This window comes from Cebidichthys violaceus, unplaced genomic scaffold, assembly GCF_023349555.1.
Source record: "Cebidichthys violaceus isolate CVI_PGR_0920_01 unplaced genomic scaffold, fCebVio1.0.p SCAF_6, whole genome shotgun sequence".
NCBI lineage: Eukaryota > Metazoa > Chordata > Actinopteri > Perciformes > Stichaeidae > Cebidichthys > Cebidichthys violaceus.
Window position 1 is genome coordinate 18630918 of NW_027176816.1, and position 18014 is coordinate 18648931.

An 18014-nucleotide genomic window follows, 5' to 3' on the forward strand; every position below is an offset into this window, starting at 1 on the left:
AGATCGATTTATTTTTCTCTCTCTCTCTCTCTCTTTCTTTGGACTTTTTTGTAAATAAATAAATGCCATTGTGTCATTGTTTTCTCTCAGAGCTGTGTTGACAAGTTCACTGTCACGAGAAACTTTGAAATTGCTTATTTCTTTCTTGTTCATAGTGGTGCTGCAGTTATTTACAATTCTTTGTCAAGCCAATGTACCAAAGGCAGCTGCGTATTTTGCGTTGCACAAAAACGATGATTCATTCATGTGTCATTTTTGGTGGGTGGTTTTGTCCGGTATAATCCAAATATCTTCGTCTGTGCTTCCAGTTGATGTAATTCAAAGTTTGCCCTGCAGTTAGCCTCGGGTTAGTATATCTTGCTATGCCTCCCGGCTATATAGTGTATTCAGTGTCCAATAACTAGGGATATATTTTTCACAACTCTTCTCAGTAACATAAGAAGACGAAGGCCCCACAGCCATGCTGGTGCCTCTGTTAGGCTGTACATATCGGCACAGCGGGGCTTTGAGCTAACTGCTAATATCGGCATGCTAACAGGCTCACAGTGACAACATAAAGGCATAACTTTCATCATTTCCAGGTATGTTGATTACCATCTTCACCCTCTTAATTCAGTGTGTTAACCATAGACTGTATGTAAGAAGTGGACGAATTGTGATGTCGCCCATTAGTTTGTGAAGTTCTGATGCCTCGAGTTCAGCGTTTTTAGTCGTCGCCATCTTGGGTTTTTTTTTTGCAACCATTGAACAGATGTGACCATAGTTGAAATGCAGGAGGAGTAACAAAGAGACGCAGTATACGGCTCTGGTAGCAATAGCAACCTGTCAATCACAGTGAGCCCGCCGTAAGAATACTCCACTTTATGGTCTATTTTACTCTAAGAATTTACTGAATGAACATCATGTTGTAGTGAAGAAGACTTGAAACTAGAGATTGAGACCATAAACTCATGTTTACAATGTTTACTGAGGGAATAAATCAAGAGAGAAGTAGAGTCATTTTAGACTAGACTTCTATACAACCAGAGGAGTCGCCCCCTGATGGACATTAGAGAGAATGCACGTTTAGGCAATTCAGCATTGGTTGAATGTTAACGTGCTACCAGGACTTCACTTAAAGTATGCTCTGGAGTGCTGCAACGGTGATGTGTTTTTAGTAGGCCAAGCTGGAAGTTGGCATCGCACTGGTTCCCTAAACGAAAAGCCGATGGGATTTTTCCATTAAGGGGTCTGGAAGAAAGGCCAATACCATCGCCCTTCTCACCAGTCCTGTCTGATTTGCTGCTGTTCTTGTATTTTCTATCTTTTTTTTTAATTGATTAGCTTTGGGTTTTGGACTTATTGATTTTTATGAAAAAATAATGAACGTATCAATTGACAATGAAGTTCTGCTTTAGTTGCGGAGGCAGCTGAGTATCTATGCAGCCTGAACTGAACTTTGTTAGCGGAGACAATCTTTGCAGTATATGTTCTCCTCCGTATTCCCCCTCCACCTCCCATGCCTCCATCCCTCAGCAGCGGAGTGGTCAGGCCCATCAACCACAGAGCCTCAGCCCATCACCTGGGAGCCCCAATTGCCTGCCAGTCATCAGATAAAATGGATTTCCAATTGAGTCAAGGCTCCCAGGCTGGGTCAGGCAGAATGGAGAACAGGCAGACTTCTGCTGCTCGTCTACCTCTCCTGATTTTCTGTTTGTTGTTAGTTTTTTCTTCTTCTATCTCCTACTGTGTTCGGCTCCTGTCCCTCTTCTTCTCTCTGATCTGCTGGCCGGGGCCACGTTTAATGAAAATAGGCTCGTTGTAAAAGCCCAGATACCCAACGCGCTATCTGGGAGGCAGCGTGGTGTAACCCCAGCAAGACTTCTTAGTGCGTGACTGCTTGAACTCTGGATGGATCTTCAATTAGAGCAGCAGGTGGGAAATCCATTAGTTTGTTAGGCTGAGTTGAGAGTTGTTACCAGTTTTTTTCTTTTTTTATATACAGTAAAAGTGTGCACCGCATTTTCAGAACCTGTCGCAGCACTAATTACTTTTGCTGGGGTCTGTTGCACAGACCAAGTTGCATTCTCATGAGTAGCCCCACTAGCAGAGGTTATGCACGACTCAATACTTTAGAATGACCTCATCGTTGAGTTAATTAATCAAGCAAAAATCCTTAACGGGTTTCCTGCTTCTCTAATGTGAGGATTTGCTGCTCTTTGCTACGTTTTATATTATCGTACATTTTATATCTTTGGGTTTTGGACGGATTGATTAATTGAAAGAATAATTGCAGATTACTTGATAGTATAAATAGTCATTAGTTGCTCTCCTAGTTCCTGTATATATTTTTTTGATAGGAGCGGAGGAAGCTGATTATCTTGGTAGAAATGATCTTTGTCAGTGGAGCCAGTCTCTTTGCGGTACACGTCCCCCTCCATCGCCAGCATCGTACCCTCTTCTTCATCAAATGCCTTTGAATCTCTGGGGGGCTGGAATCGAACCCGAGACATCGTGGCCCACAAATTGTGATTCTCAAATGTCAACACCTCCGTCCAGTACTAGAGCGTTCAGTGAGGCTAATTAAATCAAATCTTTAACGGAGCATGTTCTCAGGTTTGCGTTTGTCATTGTTCTAGACCTAAACCCCCCTCCTACTTGTACCCAGTGCGGAATAGAGCAGAAAGCGAAGACGACGGATCGAGGAGTGGATGAGAGGCGAAGCGATGGTATGTTGGGGCAGGAGAAGGGGAAGAGAAGGGAAGGTAAAGAGGAAATCAGAGGGATGAGATGAGAGGACTGAGGAGGGGAGCCGTATTGATCACCCTGCTCTGTGAGTCTCTCTGTGGTTTTAATGGTTTGAATTTCACAGCTGGAGGGAACTCCGCCGTGCTTAGAACAGATACCATGCCCTCTCTACACACACACACACACACACACACACACACACACACACACACACACACACACGCACATACAGTACATACATGCAGGCTGCCCCTCTGCCGGCTGGCTTCTGGTCAATGCGCCTCGTCTGGCTCAGTGCATCGTTCCACATGGGTCTCTAAAGGACTTCAGTGGGACCAGTTGTAATTGTGAAACAGCCCTCCTCCCTGCTGCTGTCCAGCCTCTAAAGCCAAGCAGGGCTGAGCCTCATCGATGTGTGACTGGCACACCAAAGCAGAGACTGTAGCGTTAGCTGTATTGTATAGTAACACACCATGGATTAATAATAGATTTAACTCTCAGCTAATGTATTGACTGGAATGTTTTTTTATTTTTGAATCTTAATCGAATACATTAATCTGCAACAGAATACACTAAATTAAACAAAAATTCTGGCCAGATCTTACAATAAATCTTGTTTAAAACATATATATTTTGAAGATATATTTTGAGGAGTGATTCAGAAGATGTTACGAGTAAAGCGGCATTTGAACAATGTAACGCTGATGTCGTTAAACCATGAAGTACTTTCAAAGTAATCGGTATAAACGTGGCCAGTAATGGGAGGATATGATCTTATCTTCTGGTATTTGTTAAAAGCTGAGCTGTTTAGTTTTGTACCAGCTTAAGGCGTGTTTTCTTGTATTTACCCTGCGTACGAAGAATTACAATAATCGAACCGAGATGAAATACAAGCACGGATGACCTTCTCCAGATCAGTTTGAGTGAGGAAAGAGCTGCTTTTTGAGATGCCTCTCAGCTGATAAAACCACGATTGAACGATCCATGCGACCTGCTTTTCAAATGAAAGGTCGCTGTCAAACATAACACCCAGGTTTCTGGCTGCAGGTTTAACCTTCGTAGACATCGGAGCCAAGTGTTTTTTTCTAAACTAGGGATCGACTTTGGGGGACCAAGGAGAGTTGTTTCAGATTTGTTTTCATTATGTAGCACTAACGGTCTACACCCATGCTCGTGGCTCTTTGGGGCTGTACGGAGGCACAGTGGTGCTTTGAGCTAAATTCTAATGTCAGCATGCTGTTAATCACAACATGCTGAAATGCTGATGTTTACCCTCTTCACCATCTGTTGCTAACATTTGCAAATTAGCAGTGAGCAAAAAGTACAACTGAGGCTGATGGAAAGGTCATTAGTTTGGCAGGTATTTGATCATTATTTAAAGTAATGGACAATGTAAAAAATGTGACCTGATGATGGTGCCAGATAAAAAGTCAGAGAATCACCAAAGTTATTACAACTTTCTGTTCTGGAGGGGCACATGAATCTGCACCAAATGTCATGGCCAACCTTGCAATAGAGTTGTTGAGACAATTAATTCAAAACGGAAAATGTCAAGCTCATAATGGCGCTAGAGGAAAAGTCAGGGGATCGTCAAAGTCGTGACAATTTGTCATCCGGGGGACCATTAATGTCTGCACAAACTTTCATGGCAATTCATCCAATATTTGTAGAGATAGTCCAGGCCATCCCAGAGCGTTGGACCGCCTGACATCGGTACCCTTGGCCCGGATGCTATCGCAGCATTAGGAACGGTAGTGGGACTGTCTAGAAATAGCAGGGATTGATTGATTCAGCCACACTTCTGCCCCATTAGATACAGACTGTTGCTGACTAAATTATAGCGTTACGGTCTTAAGATCTAATACAGTAGGAGTCAAACAAACTGTCTGGGAAATGCAAAAAGAGCTCTGGTGACAGAGCAGGACACAAAGGGCACAAAATATACCAGAGCCTTCCCAACTTGTGAAGAGAAAGTGATTGGAAGTTTATGAGCCACAAGATTCCCTCTGTTTGTTTTTTGATACAACATAATCAGACATTGTCATGATGATTATTGTTTGAACTATGCTAATGGTTTAATGGCGATTGGTTGGTCCAACGCTTTGCCCCAGACTGAAACATCTCTACAACTATTGGATGAATTGCCATGACAAATTTGTACCGGCAAAAATGAGCTGTTGGTGATCCCCGACAACATGAGGTTCTAAATATTTGCTTTTTGGTGAAATCTCTTGACAACTGTTGGATGGATGGCCAAGAATTCCTGTAGAGATCCGCGGTGCCCAGAGGATGACTCTTAATTACTTTAGTGATGGCTTTTCATGTAGTGCCACTAGCAAGTCAAAGTTTACACCATCGACTTCTACGAGATTTCCTGGCTATAAGACAGCGTACCCTAATGACTGAGGTGATCCCCGTACGTTTCCGCTAACGGCACCACATGGTTGACATTTGTGGTTCAAGGAAAATAGCTGCAAAACCAGTGACATTCCCATCAGCTGTAATATCTGTTTCGTGCTAATTAGCAGCAGTCGCTAACATGGCTGTAGACTCTTAGTCTGCTAGCTAACCTGAACAACACATATCTCTAGATGGATTTGGGGGGGGGGGTGCTCACTCTATGACTGATGTTATTCTGGTTTCTGGCAGACTAAAGGTTAATCCCTTTCTGGCACAAACCCGTCTGTGCTATTGTTAAGCCTGCCTTTCAGCGACGGGAGAATTTTCTTCACAAACTTGATCGTCACACATGGCTTGACCTCAATAAATCCAGCGGAATTATAATCACTCTCTGTTGACATGTTTCCAGCAGTTATTTGCATGATCGTTCCTTAAAGGAATATGCCACATTTGTGTCTGGCGCTGAATGCATCACATCTGCATTCGGAAAACGGACCAAGTAGTCAGGGTGGAGTCTTTCCTTGGTAATCAGCTTATATACTCACAGCTAGGAGCCATCAAATTAGACATTTGCTCTCTTAGAAAACATAAGTAATAACTAATAAGGCTTCAAAGAGTCTATTGACCTTCTCATTGAAGGCCAAACACCTACTTTTAAACACCCATGAGCGTCCACTTCTTAATCTATAACTCGATATGTTCTGTTGAGACTGTCACACTAACGAGGTATATCACCGAGCTTTCATCGATCGTTTTGATAGGTTGAACTCCAAGGTTATCGGAATAGGTCTGCATGGTGTCAAAGCTCTACTCCAATTGGCTGCTAATCGCCTTGTCTTGATACGCCGTCTCTCTCTCTCTCTCTCAGGAACGTCTTGCCAGGATTTCGAGGTGTTAATTGATCACGGCCGTTTCATGGGTGAAGCCCCCCCCCTCCCCCTCGCAGTATTTAGGATGAGGTCGTACACTGTAGCTTGGAATCACGGTGTCAGACCTGTTGTGTTCTCTCAGGGTGATGAAGTGCTACGGTTTCAAGGACCTCATTGATCTTTGGTTGAAAGATGGGAGGTTCCACTGCTTGGATCAATTGCACAGAGCTGTTTTCGAGTAAGTAGGCTATCGCTCTCTCGGAGGTTGTTGTACATCCCCCCCGTACATGAGCTGAACGCTGGGCTGTTCAGAGAGAACAAACGCGTATTTGCCTGAATTCATTTGAAATGGGTTTTGGGTGGATCCCATGCATAATAAAGCCCGGACCACACCGCCATCTCGCTGAACTGTTGCTCGATACGCGTATGATCTCCGCACAGTGTTGCTGCTCGATACTGCCGGCCCATATATATTTATTTTACACAGAGAAGGGTTGAGAAGTGTGTGTGTGCTCGTTTGTTAATCATAATAATGATCCACGATTAAGCGTTTTCCACAACATTGTCCTGCAAATATTTCAGAATAAAAGCCTTGTGTTAACAAATGAAGGGATTCAGTCAGAGCTTTTATTTTGAAACAGAAACACGACACGTTGGTTACTATGCTTACAACATATTGTACAGACATAGACAATGAAATTGTAGTCATGTAATGTCAGTGGCTGCGCAGCCGCCCGCAGTCACACGTCACTGTTTCACATAGAGGCTCTGAACGCACAACGAGGGACACTGTTGCTCTATCTGTGTGTGTGATTGCTTTGGGATAACAGTCTAAACGGTGACATACAACATTAAATGGCGCTCGTACAGACTTTCGAATTACAATTTTCCTTCAGAGAGATTTTTCTTAGAAAGCAATTCCATGTTTGTTTTTTTTCTTCTTAAAAGCCCCAACTCTAACAAATATAGATCCATCTTTTTTTCCAATACATTTTGACTTTTAACCGAGACAATTACAGAAAGGAGGACCGAGCGCCGGGTTGCTCGCTGTGTGTGTAGAGAGCGTGACAGACGGAGGGAAGGAGAAGAAGCTGGACTTAACTTATTAATAATAATAATTTGAATGTCCATGTCCAAACTTCTAGTGCATCGGTCAAAAAACTTCAAACGATTTAACACGTCAAGGGGAACAGTCTTATGAAATTGTAAAAACAAAATGCCAAACCCCGACCGCACCAACAAAGACGGTTACAAGTTGAGGTATAACCAAGAGGGAAATTCTCATCTCGTCTACCTCCTGTAGTTGCAATTTGCTGCAGCATGAAAAAGCCTGTGAAGAAGCGACGTAGAGCCGAGTAACATCAGTCAACAGGTTCACTCCTCTCCATTACTGAGATAATCTCTACTATTAGCAGCGCTGACCTTTCAGCTGTGTTCGGTTAAAGCTGGGAAAGTATCCTCAAACAGGCCTGTCCGTGCTCCTAAGAGCATCTCAAAGGTCGGGGGGGCGGGGGGGGCAAGAGTGCAGATGGAGTAATTCTCTATTCTTTTCTCTTCTTTTTCTCTTAGAACCTGCTGGTGAACCACGGATGAAGAGAGGGAGGAAAAGGGCAGAACAGTTATCTGACGTAGGCTTTTACTTTGGCACTAAGAGCGGCACTCGTCGCGTTCCTGTTTTTTGAATTATGAGAGAGTGGATTTGCTGTCGGCATGCTTTTGTTTTAAAAACATTCTCGTTATGGTATTTATCCGCGGTGTCATCCAGCAAAAGGATGCTCTGCTCCTCTGCACCGCTACATTTTACGAGGAAGCCTTTTGAAAGAGAAATGAGTGCGCTTATTAGATTCGTGGTGCGCTTTCAATCCAGTCCATTCAGGAGAAAGTATTTCTAAGACGAGGGCTGAAGATCCACTCAGGGTCAGCCCTCCATATTCTGAAATTCAGTTAACGTCCTCTGCTTCCTTTGTTGGGATGAAAAACAAGGAAATCATTTCGGGTGTGAGATGAATCGAGTGCATAGGGACCAGCCTGCTTTTGGTCTCTGACTGGAAAAGAAAAGAACTGATTGAGTTTTATTGTTTTTGAGCTTCATGTTTTTGGGGGTTTTTTTCAACAACACAGGAGTTAAAGCTCAGGTAACCCTAGCCATGGCTTATAGCCATCAGACCTGTAATGTATGATTTTATTAAACCATTCATATCCTGTGACAATCTTGTTTGTGTCTTCGCTTTGTTTTCTTCTTCTAGACTTCTCAACCAGCTTCTGTGTGTATTTAGTTATTTCTTTTTAATTTTAAAGCTAAGAACGTTTCGTTTTAAAAGTGATGAATTGTGAAGAGGAATGCATTATTTCGTCTCAATGATGGAGAGTTCACTCTGGCTTCTTCGTGGTGATGCGGACGACTCCCCGTGCGATGACGGTGACTTCCTGCACGAAGATACGAAGAAGTGAGGGGGGGGGGGGACATTAAAAAAAAAAAACGATGACACTGAAGAAGCCTGTCTACAACGTAGCAAAGGTAAGCACGACTTTAAATTGTGATTGTACAAAAAGAATCGTTGGAATGTGTGTGAACGTGTTTCTCAGCTCGTCCGTGAGATTTAACGGTGAACAGATGCTGCTCTGTGCTCAACAGTCAGGACAGGAAATCACCATCATCGCTGAATCGGCCCGTTCAAGTAGGCCCCCCTTCGATGAATCATTCATCCGAATATTAAAAACAAATGCACAGTATATTAACACCGGCAGTTTGTCCCGATCCAAAGAGATCAAATCAGAGGATCTAGTAACGGGAGGAAATGGTGAGGGGTAGTATAGGGCAGCACACACAGCGATGCAACAGATGGCTCGACGGTGAGTTTTGAACCAGAGCCCTTGTAAAAGTAGTGAATTTGTAATTAAATTTACATTTAAATGAAAGATTGCTGGAAGCGGCTGCGAGTCCTCAGCCTTGTAGCCTGAGGGAGCTACAATGGCAACAGTGAGGAGGAAGGAGGAGAAGACTGCTGTCCTCCCTAGAGCTACATGACAAACAAAGATGTTACATTGAAAACTTTTCTTATTTCCACAGGTGAGAAGCTATATGGACTTCTTCGTGACGGTTGTTTGACTCCTACAGCAGCCATACCCCCCCCCCCCCCCCCCCCCCCCCCCGTTTGAGCAACACTGACGTGCACCCAGGTGTGCAATCATGTACTTGATTGACTTAATGTAACACGTGTGACTCAAGTGGCCCCACTCGTCTCTGCTCGGGGTAATTCTTCCTTGAGTTGTAGCTTGTTAGTTCTGTAGGCGAGGCTGTGCTGTAATTGGCGAGGAGCGCGGAGTTAGGCTGGCCACGCTCCGCTGCCACGCGCCTCGCCGTCGAGCTGTTGCGCGCGCGCACACACACACACACACACACACACACACACACACACACACACACACACGTACGTTCGGGTACTAGCGGCCATTCTTAATAAAAAAGAAATGACACGCGGGTGGGGGGGGATGCGGTCGCGCAGATGTTGCTACGGTAACAGCAGTGAGCGCGGGCCGGGGAGCTTCGAGGCAGCAGGTTAGAAAAAAAAGGAAGACGACGCTCAGCGCATTTGAATGCGTCCTCTCCCCCTCTCTCTCTCTCTCTCTCTCTCTCTCTCTCTCTCCCCCTCCCTCTCCCTCTCCCCCTCTCTCCCTCCCTGTTGATCCCGTGTCATACCCAATTACCACCGCAGCGCGGGGAAAGGAGGGGAGGGGGATGCAGGGGGTGAGGAGTGGGGGGGGGTTAGTACCAAGAATACAGAGAGAGAAAAAGAGGAGCATTCCGGTGTCTGCTTGAACCTTCCGTGTGCCGAGGTAAACACCCACGCCTGTCATTACTCGTTCAATGCAAGGGGGGAAGGTTGTGGCAAAAAAAAAAAATCTCTCATCTGCAGCTTCAAGAGAAGCGTGTGTTTGTGTGTGTGTGTGTGTGTGTGTGTGTGTGTGTGTGAGAGAGGCAGGTGAAGATTTCAGTGCGTGACAACTTCTCTGTGAAAACGTAAAAGTGTGTGGACTAGAGCTTCAGCTCAGCGCACTGTGTAATGCTGCGGCGCGTTTCTTTAGTGCGCGCGTTGTATAGTAGTAATATGCATGTATTAAAAAAAAGGGTGTTTTTTTCTTTTCCTTTTTCGTTCACATATCTTTCTGCTTATGAAATTCCACCCAGAAATGGATCTATTGGTAGTCCATACCACATCGTTTGGGCCTTCACTTTCCCTCAGCTGTCATTGTACTGTGCTAAAGTAATTCCATCAGAGGGGAACACGGAGATGGAACTGCAACAAAGTCAGAAACGGCTCACACAGGTTGACAACAAGCCAACATCTGCTTTAATTTGGGGGGGAAACCGAAAGTGAGTGCACTTAAAATGTTGGAAATAATCCCTCATTGCAAAGAAAAAAACCAAGTACAGCAGGTACATCGGGTCAAAGGTAATCCAGGAGGCTGCTCTGTAAATTGTGACAGTTGCGCATTAATAACAATACCATGAATAGGAATCATTATTAATGATTTAACATCATCACATGATGCCAAAGGGTTTACCTTGTAGTGACTTGAAAGCCCTGTGCGTCTTGTACAGACGCTAAAATTGTGCGTTGTAGCGTCGGTATTTGACAACCTGATGAGAAGGGGCTGGTGGTCCTCCTCCATCACACATACAGTCAGTCATCATGCATGAAATATTTAAACCTAAAACTGAAGCGCTGTAATATGAAATGGTAGAAGAGAATAATTTAAGAATTTGGAAAAACATTAGAATTTGTTGTTTTTTTTAAATTTTGATACTCTGGAATAATTGCTTATTTTTTTCCTCAAGGCAATTTGTCTCACCTCCCATTTGAAATGCGACACACAAGTACACAACACGTACACAACACACACACACACACACATACCTGCCACAAGGGAAATCAATGACTCTTTCTGTTATCTCTTCCCTCCATCAGATTATCAGAAACACTGACATCTATTAGCCCGACACTCCATCCGCCTAATACTTGTGTCTGAGTGTGTGTGTGTGTGTGTGTGTGTGTGTGTGTGTGTGTGTGTGTGTGTGTGGCGCTCTGCATAGGCCTCCCTCACTACATCGCCCTTCCGATTAAAGACTTCCACCTCTCTAATGCCATTAGACGGATGAGAAGAAGCAGAGAAGGTGGATGAGGGGATGAGGGAGAGAGCGGTCTGCTTAACCTCCGCCGTCTGACGGAGCAGGCGAACGTGCGGCGAGAGGACGATTTAATCCCTCTATAGTAGCCCGGATTAGTCCTGCGATTTGTCACTGCCTCGCTCTTTTCTCTGGGCCTCGCTGTCGTTTTCTCTCCACGCTCATCCCTTTCTTCATTCCCCCTTTTCTCTCTCGGTAATGCGTCTGGTACTGAGTGGCTTAATGCTGTTTAATGTGGTGACTTCCCTTTATCTGCCTATTGTCATTACTCTCTCTTAGGGACAAAGGCACTGCTGTAGCGAAGCTTCCGTTGAGCTCAAATGGTACTGTCTAAATAAATAAATGTCAATGAGCGGTAAGCACTTGTGCCAAAATGATGTTGAAATACCCACATTAAAAAACACATGGAAGTCCCAGGATTGCCACTTCATTCGTCATTTTAAGAAATATACTTATTAGCGTTCTTTCCAAGAGCGAGAGGAGAAGGTACACATCAATCTCAAGCACAGAGCTGCAGTCAGGATGTGTTTAGTCTCGCTTAGCTGAAAGACTGGAAGCCATATAGCTTGCCTGGGTTTGTCCAAAGTTTGAAAATAACACAACTCTAAAACTCTAAAACTGACCATTTGACACAATGTATGTCATTGACATGGTCAGGCTAGCTATTTCCAGTCTTTTTCCTTAGCTGACCTTCCGCTAGTTACATGCATGGTGTCTTTTCAAAATAAACTGCCTCGTTATAGGATCACACTCTCTTTTCTTTTCAAAATAAACCAAATTTCAATCAGGTTTACTTACGCAACAAAGGAACTTGGTCAGGCTTCGGTGAAGTCACTGGCATTAGTTCATTACGGAAGTTATGTCAGAAAACTACGTTAAAATGAATCAACGTTGACTTGGTTTCACGAGGGACATGAACAACGGTCTTATGGGTGAAAGTCCTGTGTTTGTTTGACCCGTCCAACCTCCCCTCCCGCTCCTTTTACAAAGACGTTGTCGCTCTTCGTTCTTCTGCATCAGTTGCTCTGATCATCTAACAATGAAGCGATGGGTCGATCGGTCATATTGATACACAAACATGAGGTTGCGTGACAGTCCTCTGGCAGTCCTCTGGACCGAGTGGACTATGAGGGACAAATGTCATTGTAGCTCACTTCCTGGGCCGCGCAGCTTTTGAACACCCAGGATACCAGTGACATGCATCATTCCCTCAAGGCTGTCAGAATGTGATCCGCTGCATCTGAGATGACATGTGTGACGGACAGACGAATGAACGGAGACCAATCCTCGGTCCGCCATCCTTGTTAAATTTGAACAAACTGACTACCGTTCACCCGCTGTCAAAATGTTTTGCTCTCACAGCCGCTGTCAGGTGGCTCACATTAAATGGCATCCACCTTGTTAGGCCAAAAAGTTCTTGTTTTGTTGCCTCCTTTTTAAATGTGGTTTGGAAAAACAAAAGGGGAATTGAAACATGTACTGTCCACCAGCCTTGTTATAAATGGACAATCTGTCTCTGCTGAGGATTTCTGGGTTATGGGACGATTCCCACTGGGCCACATGTAGCACAGCAGAGCTTTGATTTGTTTTCAACAGTGTATGCATTGCAGTCAATGCTTTAGTTTTAAGTGGAGGTATTTTTCAGGAATTCTATTATTTTTTTAGTGTAAGATATTTAACTACAGTTTCATATTTTGGATTCTATTAATTCATTAGAAGTAATGAACCGTGTTGCAGTGTGAGGACTATAAGGAGACATTGGACAGAGCTCTCTAGCATAACGGAAGCTCCTCAGCTTCGGGCTGAATCCTGATTTTACTTCTCTAATAAGCTTCAACTATCATATTCAAATGATAAATATATGAATAGAAAATGTATGTTGTGCTGTGACCCTGTAGCGAAGTAGTATAATTAAACCACTGACAAAAACACATGTCTGTAGATCACATGTTTGCAGTACGATCATGGGTTTGAGAGGTGCTTTTCACCTCTTTCTGAACTGCTATCTCTATGTATTTATCTACGTCTCGTAAAATGATTCATCTTGTCGCCTCCGTCTTATTTTATGCACCTGCAATCTTGAGGTACGTGTGTCTGGTGGAATTTGGAACGGTTGGCTGCTCCTTGATCTAATGTGGTTTAAAAGGTACCTCATAATACATCCAAGGAGTTTTATCACCTGCAACCCCACCTTTTTCCTATATTGTCTTACTGCATATATATATTATTGTATTTACATTGGACATGAACAAAGAGTTTAAAATGATAAACCCTTTGACCTTTGTCAACCATTTTGATCCAGACTGACATATCTCAAATATCAGAAAACTATTAGATGGATTGCCATAACATTTGATTCAGACATTCAGGGTCCCCAGAGGATGAATCCTAAAGACTTTGATGACTTTTCCTTCAGCAGATCAAAAGTTTCATCTTATCCAGAAGAACAGACAGATTGGCACAACATTTAGTGAAGCTAAAGTGATTATGATTCATCATTATTAGTGATTCATGTTTCCCAGATGATGAACCCTAATGATCTTTGGGACCCTTGACTCTTCATCTAACGCCACACTGAGGTTGACATTTGTGGTTTTGAATGAACTGTCTCAATAAGTATAGGATGGCTTTTTGTGAAATACAAACATTTGATACAAACATTCATGTTCCCCAGGAATGAATTGGAATACCTTAGTTTAAATTAACACCATCACCAGGTCAAAATCTGCCCAATGCTTTTCATTGATGACCACCTGCAAACTGCATTCCCATCAGCCTCAACTGTACTTTACGTTTCGTACAAATTGGCAAATATTAGCATGCTAAAATGCTTAACTAAATTGGTGAACATGGTGAACATCATAACTGCTTAGCACTAGCATGCTAGCCTTGTAACTGTGAACAAGCTAGCGTGCTGAAATTTGCATTTAGCCTTTAAATTACGAGACTATTAGGGCTATATTTAAAGGATCATTTTGGGCCAACTTGTTCTAGTTAAATAGATGCAATGGGCAAACCAGTTGTGTGGTTTTGGGGTGTAACGTGTGTCAGAGTGTCATCTCCCGTTCCCTTAAAAAACCAGGGGCGCCCACCAGAAATAGAACGTAGGAAATGATGTGTTGGACACTCAACATGTCCCTTGCGAACCTGCCACGGTGAATCTTACAATCTGAATACTCCGCCTTTTGACTCAAGACAATGCTTTTGTTGGTCAATGGCCGATCGCTTTCTGGTGCCTCAAGAAATCAGTGATGTGCAAATGACAGCAGCGTCTGAAACGTTGCGTTGCGTTGTGTTGCGTTGCGTTGCGTTGAGTTGCGTCTGGCGTTAGATAGGGCCCTTAGTCTTGTTTAAAACATTGTGCCAGAAAGAAGAAAGAGATCCTGTCATTCCCTGCAGTGGCTTCCAACGGCATAATTACTTTTTATTTATGCTACTGTATCTTATCAATTGTTCCTCAGTAAGAGTCGTGGCATACTTAGCAACCTCCAAAAGGAATCAAATGTTTAATCATTATGATTACTTCAACTTTTAAATGGAAGTACATATAAGTTGTGTGTTTTCGCCTGTGTGTGTGTGTGTGTGTGTGTGTGTGTGTGTGTGTGTGTGTGTGTGTGTGTGTGTGATTTTTATAAAAGACTTTCTGAAACTATGATGTCCTTTGATGTGCGTAGGAGTGTAAATGCGTACATGCCTGTATTTTTACAGCTATGGTGCGATCAGATAACGTAGGGATCATCTTAAAAGAGCAGAGAGGAAAGGTGATAATGACTGTGGGAAACAAACTGGGTTCATGTCTGCTATGGTGACCCCTACACCCCTCATTATAGAGCAACCTCTTACTTTGAGTTGCATCATCCCATTATGTGTGTGTGCATGTGGGTGTACAGGTCGATCTGTGTGAAAGAGAGACTCAACACCTCGTTGCTGAAGAAAAGAAAGAAGAAGATGTTCTTCTTAAATAAAAAAAAAAATGTTCTACGTGGTGATTATCAGTGATTTAGAGAACCATCTCCAATTATTATTATTAAAGACTAAATCAACTTTTTACAGTCTTTATCCGTCATTATCTTCAACACTCAGGAATATGATATGATATCACTTTTGTGTTGCACCTGTTAAGGCGGTACGACTTATCCCTGTGCCTTTATTGGTACGTTGAATGTTGGTCACCTCACATAATTCCCAGCGTGGATCCACTCAGCCGCAGTCCGACCACAGGTTTCAATCACACAGCCCTGCATCGCTCAGCACAAAAATAATGCCAATGGAAAGTCAACTAGGATCCTTTTTCGTGGTGGTCACGCGATTTAAAGTAATATTTAGTATCCAAAAAGACCGCTGATGGTGGCTGTTGAGAGGTGAATGGGTCCAACAAACACTGGACATTCCGCCACGAGACCGGTGTTCGACACCGCCTTGTGGTTTTGTTGCCTGTGGTTTGTTGCTTAAACCTAAAGTAATGTCGTCCACGAAAAGAAAGTCACGAAAAATACGAAAAGTCACGAAAAATACGAAACAATTTGTGTCTCTGTACACAAAACCAATAGATTGCATTTCATGACTGTGTTGATTTAGAACAAAACCGCCTTTATTGGTTTAATAATGTAAATATTTGTGTTATCAAACCGATAATTTGTGGATGAATGAATTATTAAAACCCTTTTGATTACAAACGCATGCGTCTGAGCACCCGTGGAGATGCTGCACGTTTGGCTGACGTTAGGGCCGTGGACCCGGATGTAATATGTGAGAGGCTCAACACACCTTTCCTCATGCTCCGTGACACCTGGCCTGCTGGCAGATCGATAGAAGACGAGTCTCGTCTCCTCATAAATGAAGGTGTAAAAACGCTTGCTCTCTCCTGATAGAGGCTTTATCAGATCGCACCAAAGACGTAGCGCTGCAGTCTTTCTGCCCTGCAGATATGCCTCAGGAATTCCTGTTATTTGTTGTGATGCTTTATGACGCTCGCTGCGGATACCCGATTTTTCAAGGCAACGCAGACAACACAATCCATATGTCCGATCCCCATTATGGAGACTAACAAATGCTCAATGTCAAAAAACTCTGTGGAATTGTCATCATTGTTCGTCTCGCCCCACTAGGCACAGCCAAGCCCTTGACTTGTGCAATGTTTCTGTCGGAGAGGCTCACGCCGTGAATCTGTGACCCTGAGTCCACCGGGGACGGCTGATCACGACTGTGTGCACTTTATCCCTGTGAGTAGCACTCTCCTAAAGATGTTCTGACATGGTCTGATGATTCTGCGGGGCTGTTTGGACTGTCCCAACTGAAAGACTTTTAAGAAGAAAAGAAAACTTGCAGCGGTATTGATGACCTCAGAGACGTTGTCAGCTCTCGGGAGCCACTTTTTACTGATGCATCTATCCCTAAAAACACTGCCAAAGACTTTCCGTACGGCAGTGTTTGTCAACCTCTCCTGAGCCGCGGCACATTTTTTACTTTAAAAAGATCCCACCTCCCAACCTCTCCCGTCATTTAATTCTACCGTCTTAAATTAATAATGTAATTATTGCGCTACCTACTGCCACCCACTTGCATGGAAGAGTATTTATTACTTAGCCAGCCACTATGTTGCAGGCTCGGACGCTCAACAATGGCAAATTATTTGCAGCAACTAAATCATATTTTTTTTTTTTTGACCGATTAAGTGAAATTGGACATTTTCCTCTGGCACACCTGACGATCTCTTTCGGCACACGCGGTGTTCCGCGGCACAGTGGCTGAAAATCACTGCCTTATGGTCGCTAAATATCTTCACGAGGAAAAAAAAAGAAAAAGAACAGAAGGTGAAACAGAAATTAAGAAGTGAAGAGCAACATCAAAAAAGACAGATAATGAATATGGTTTAATAGCGAAGAGTACATTAGAGCTGCAGAAACATCCAAGAGAAAAGATGACGACAGCTGCAGCTCTCATTATGAACACAGGATCGCAGGTTTGATGGCCACAGTTTTAATGATGTTACCTTTGACCCTAAAATGCGGCGCGTTGCTTATTACACGTGTGGAGCCATTAGGGACTAGTTTAACACATTTCCGGATGTTTGTCATCCAGCAGAAGGTGCCAAGGCGGTCTGATGTCATACCCGTTGCTAACAGCAACCACACAGATGTATTAGATTAATTGTCGAGCAGAAGCCTTGACATCTCCAGTCATGAATTATTTTGAAATGGTGATGCCGAGCGCTGCAGGTGGGAGGAGATGAACGGCTTTTGATAGCTGGAACGGACAGGCAGTAGATTTCAGCGACGCAATATATTACATTTTTCTTTTCATATCATTTGATTCTTTGAATGGAATGCGTTTAAATGTCATTTAATTAATTTGTTCGTATTCGGTGGTGATCCAATAGCACCTGCACTAGAGAATGTGTGTCTTCGGTGTGATATGCTGTTACTTACATGATCTTTCTTTTCTCGCTGTTTCCGTAAAACAATACTTCTTTTTACAGGACGGAGCCGTCAACCCTGAGCCCAACCCCCAAACCCGGAGGACCAGGTGCCGCCTTTTGTCAGACCCCTCACCCGTAACCTGCCCGGCATGGTTAAACCTGCCAGGGACCCCCCCCCCCCCCCCCCCCCCCGTCGGTATAGCTCGTAGGGTCATTGAGGCACGCAGTAAAGGGCAACGATGACATTTCACATTGAGAGGACAAAGAGGCACAATGTATTGTTCAAGAAGTGCATCTATGTCTGTATGACCAGCAGCTAACATCTCCACATTGAACCGATTAGCAGAGGTTCTTTTATGTGCCCAACATGCTTAATTGGAAACAGTGAATACCTTTAAACCCAAATGACCAG

At 43.6% G+C, this 18014-nt stretch overlaps 1 protein-coding gene and 1 long non-coding RNA gene across 3 annotated transcripts in view; both read left to right on the forward strand.

Moving 5' to 3' along the window:
• chchd6a (coiled-coil-helix-coiled-coil-helix domain containing 6a) overlaps positions 1-8211 on the forward strand; it is a 68120-nt gene extending 59909 nt beyond the window's left edge. For both annotated transcript variants that reach the window (XM_068733540.1, XM_068733541.1), the window contains one exon: positions 7566-8211. In XM_068733540.1, the coding sequence (XP_068589641.1) occupies positions 7566-7589 (24 nt within the window). In that variant the 3' untranslated portion in view covers positions 7590-8211. The remainder of the gene's footprint in view (positions 1-7565) is intronic.
• A 1558-nt stretch (positions 8212-9769) lies between these two features.
• On the forward strand, positions 9770-17773 carry LOC137889167 (uncharacterized). The gene is made up of 3 exons (XR_011105205.1): positions 9770-9833; positions 16293-16406; positions 17663-17773. It is a non-coding gene; the product is annotated as an uncharacterized lncRNA (long non-coding RNA).
• Positions 17774-18014: the final 241 nt, after the last annotated feature.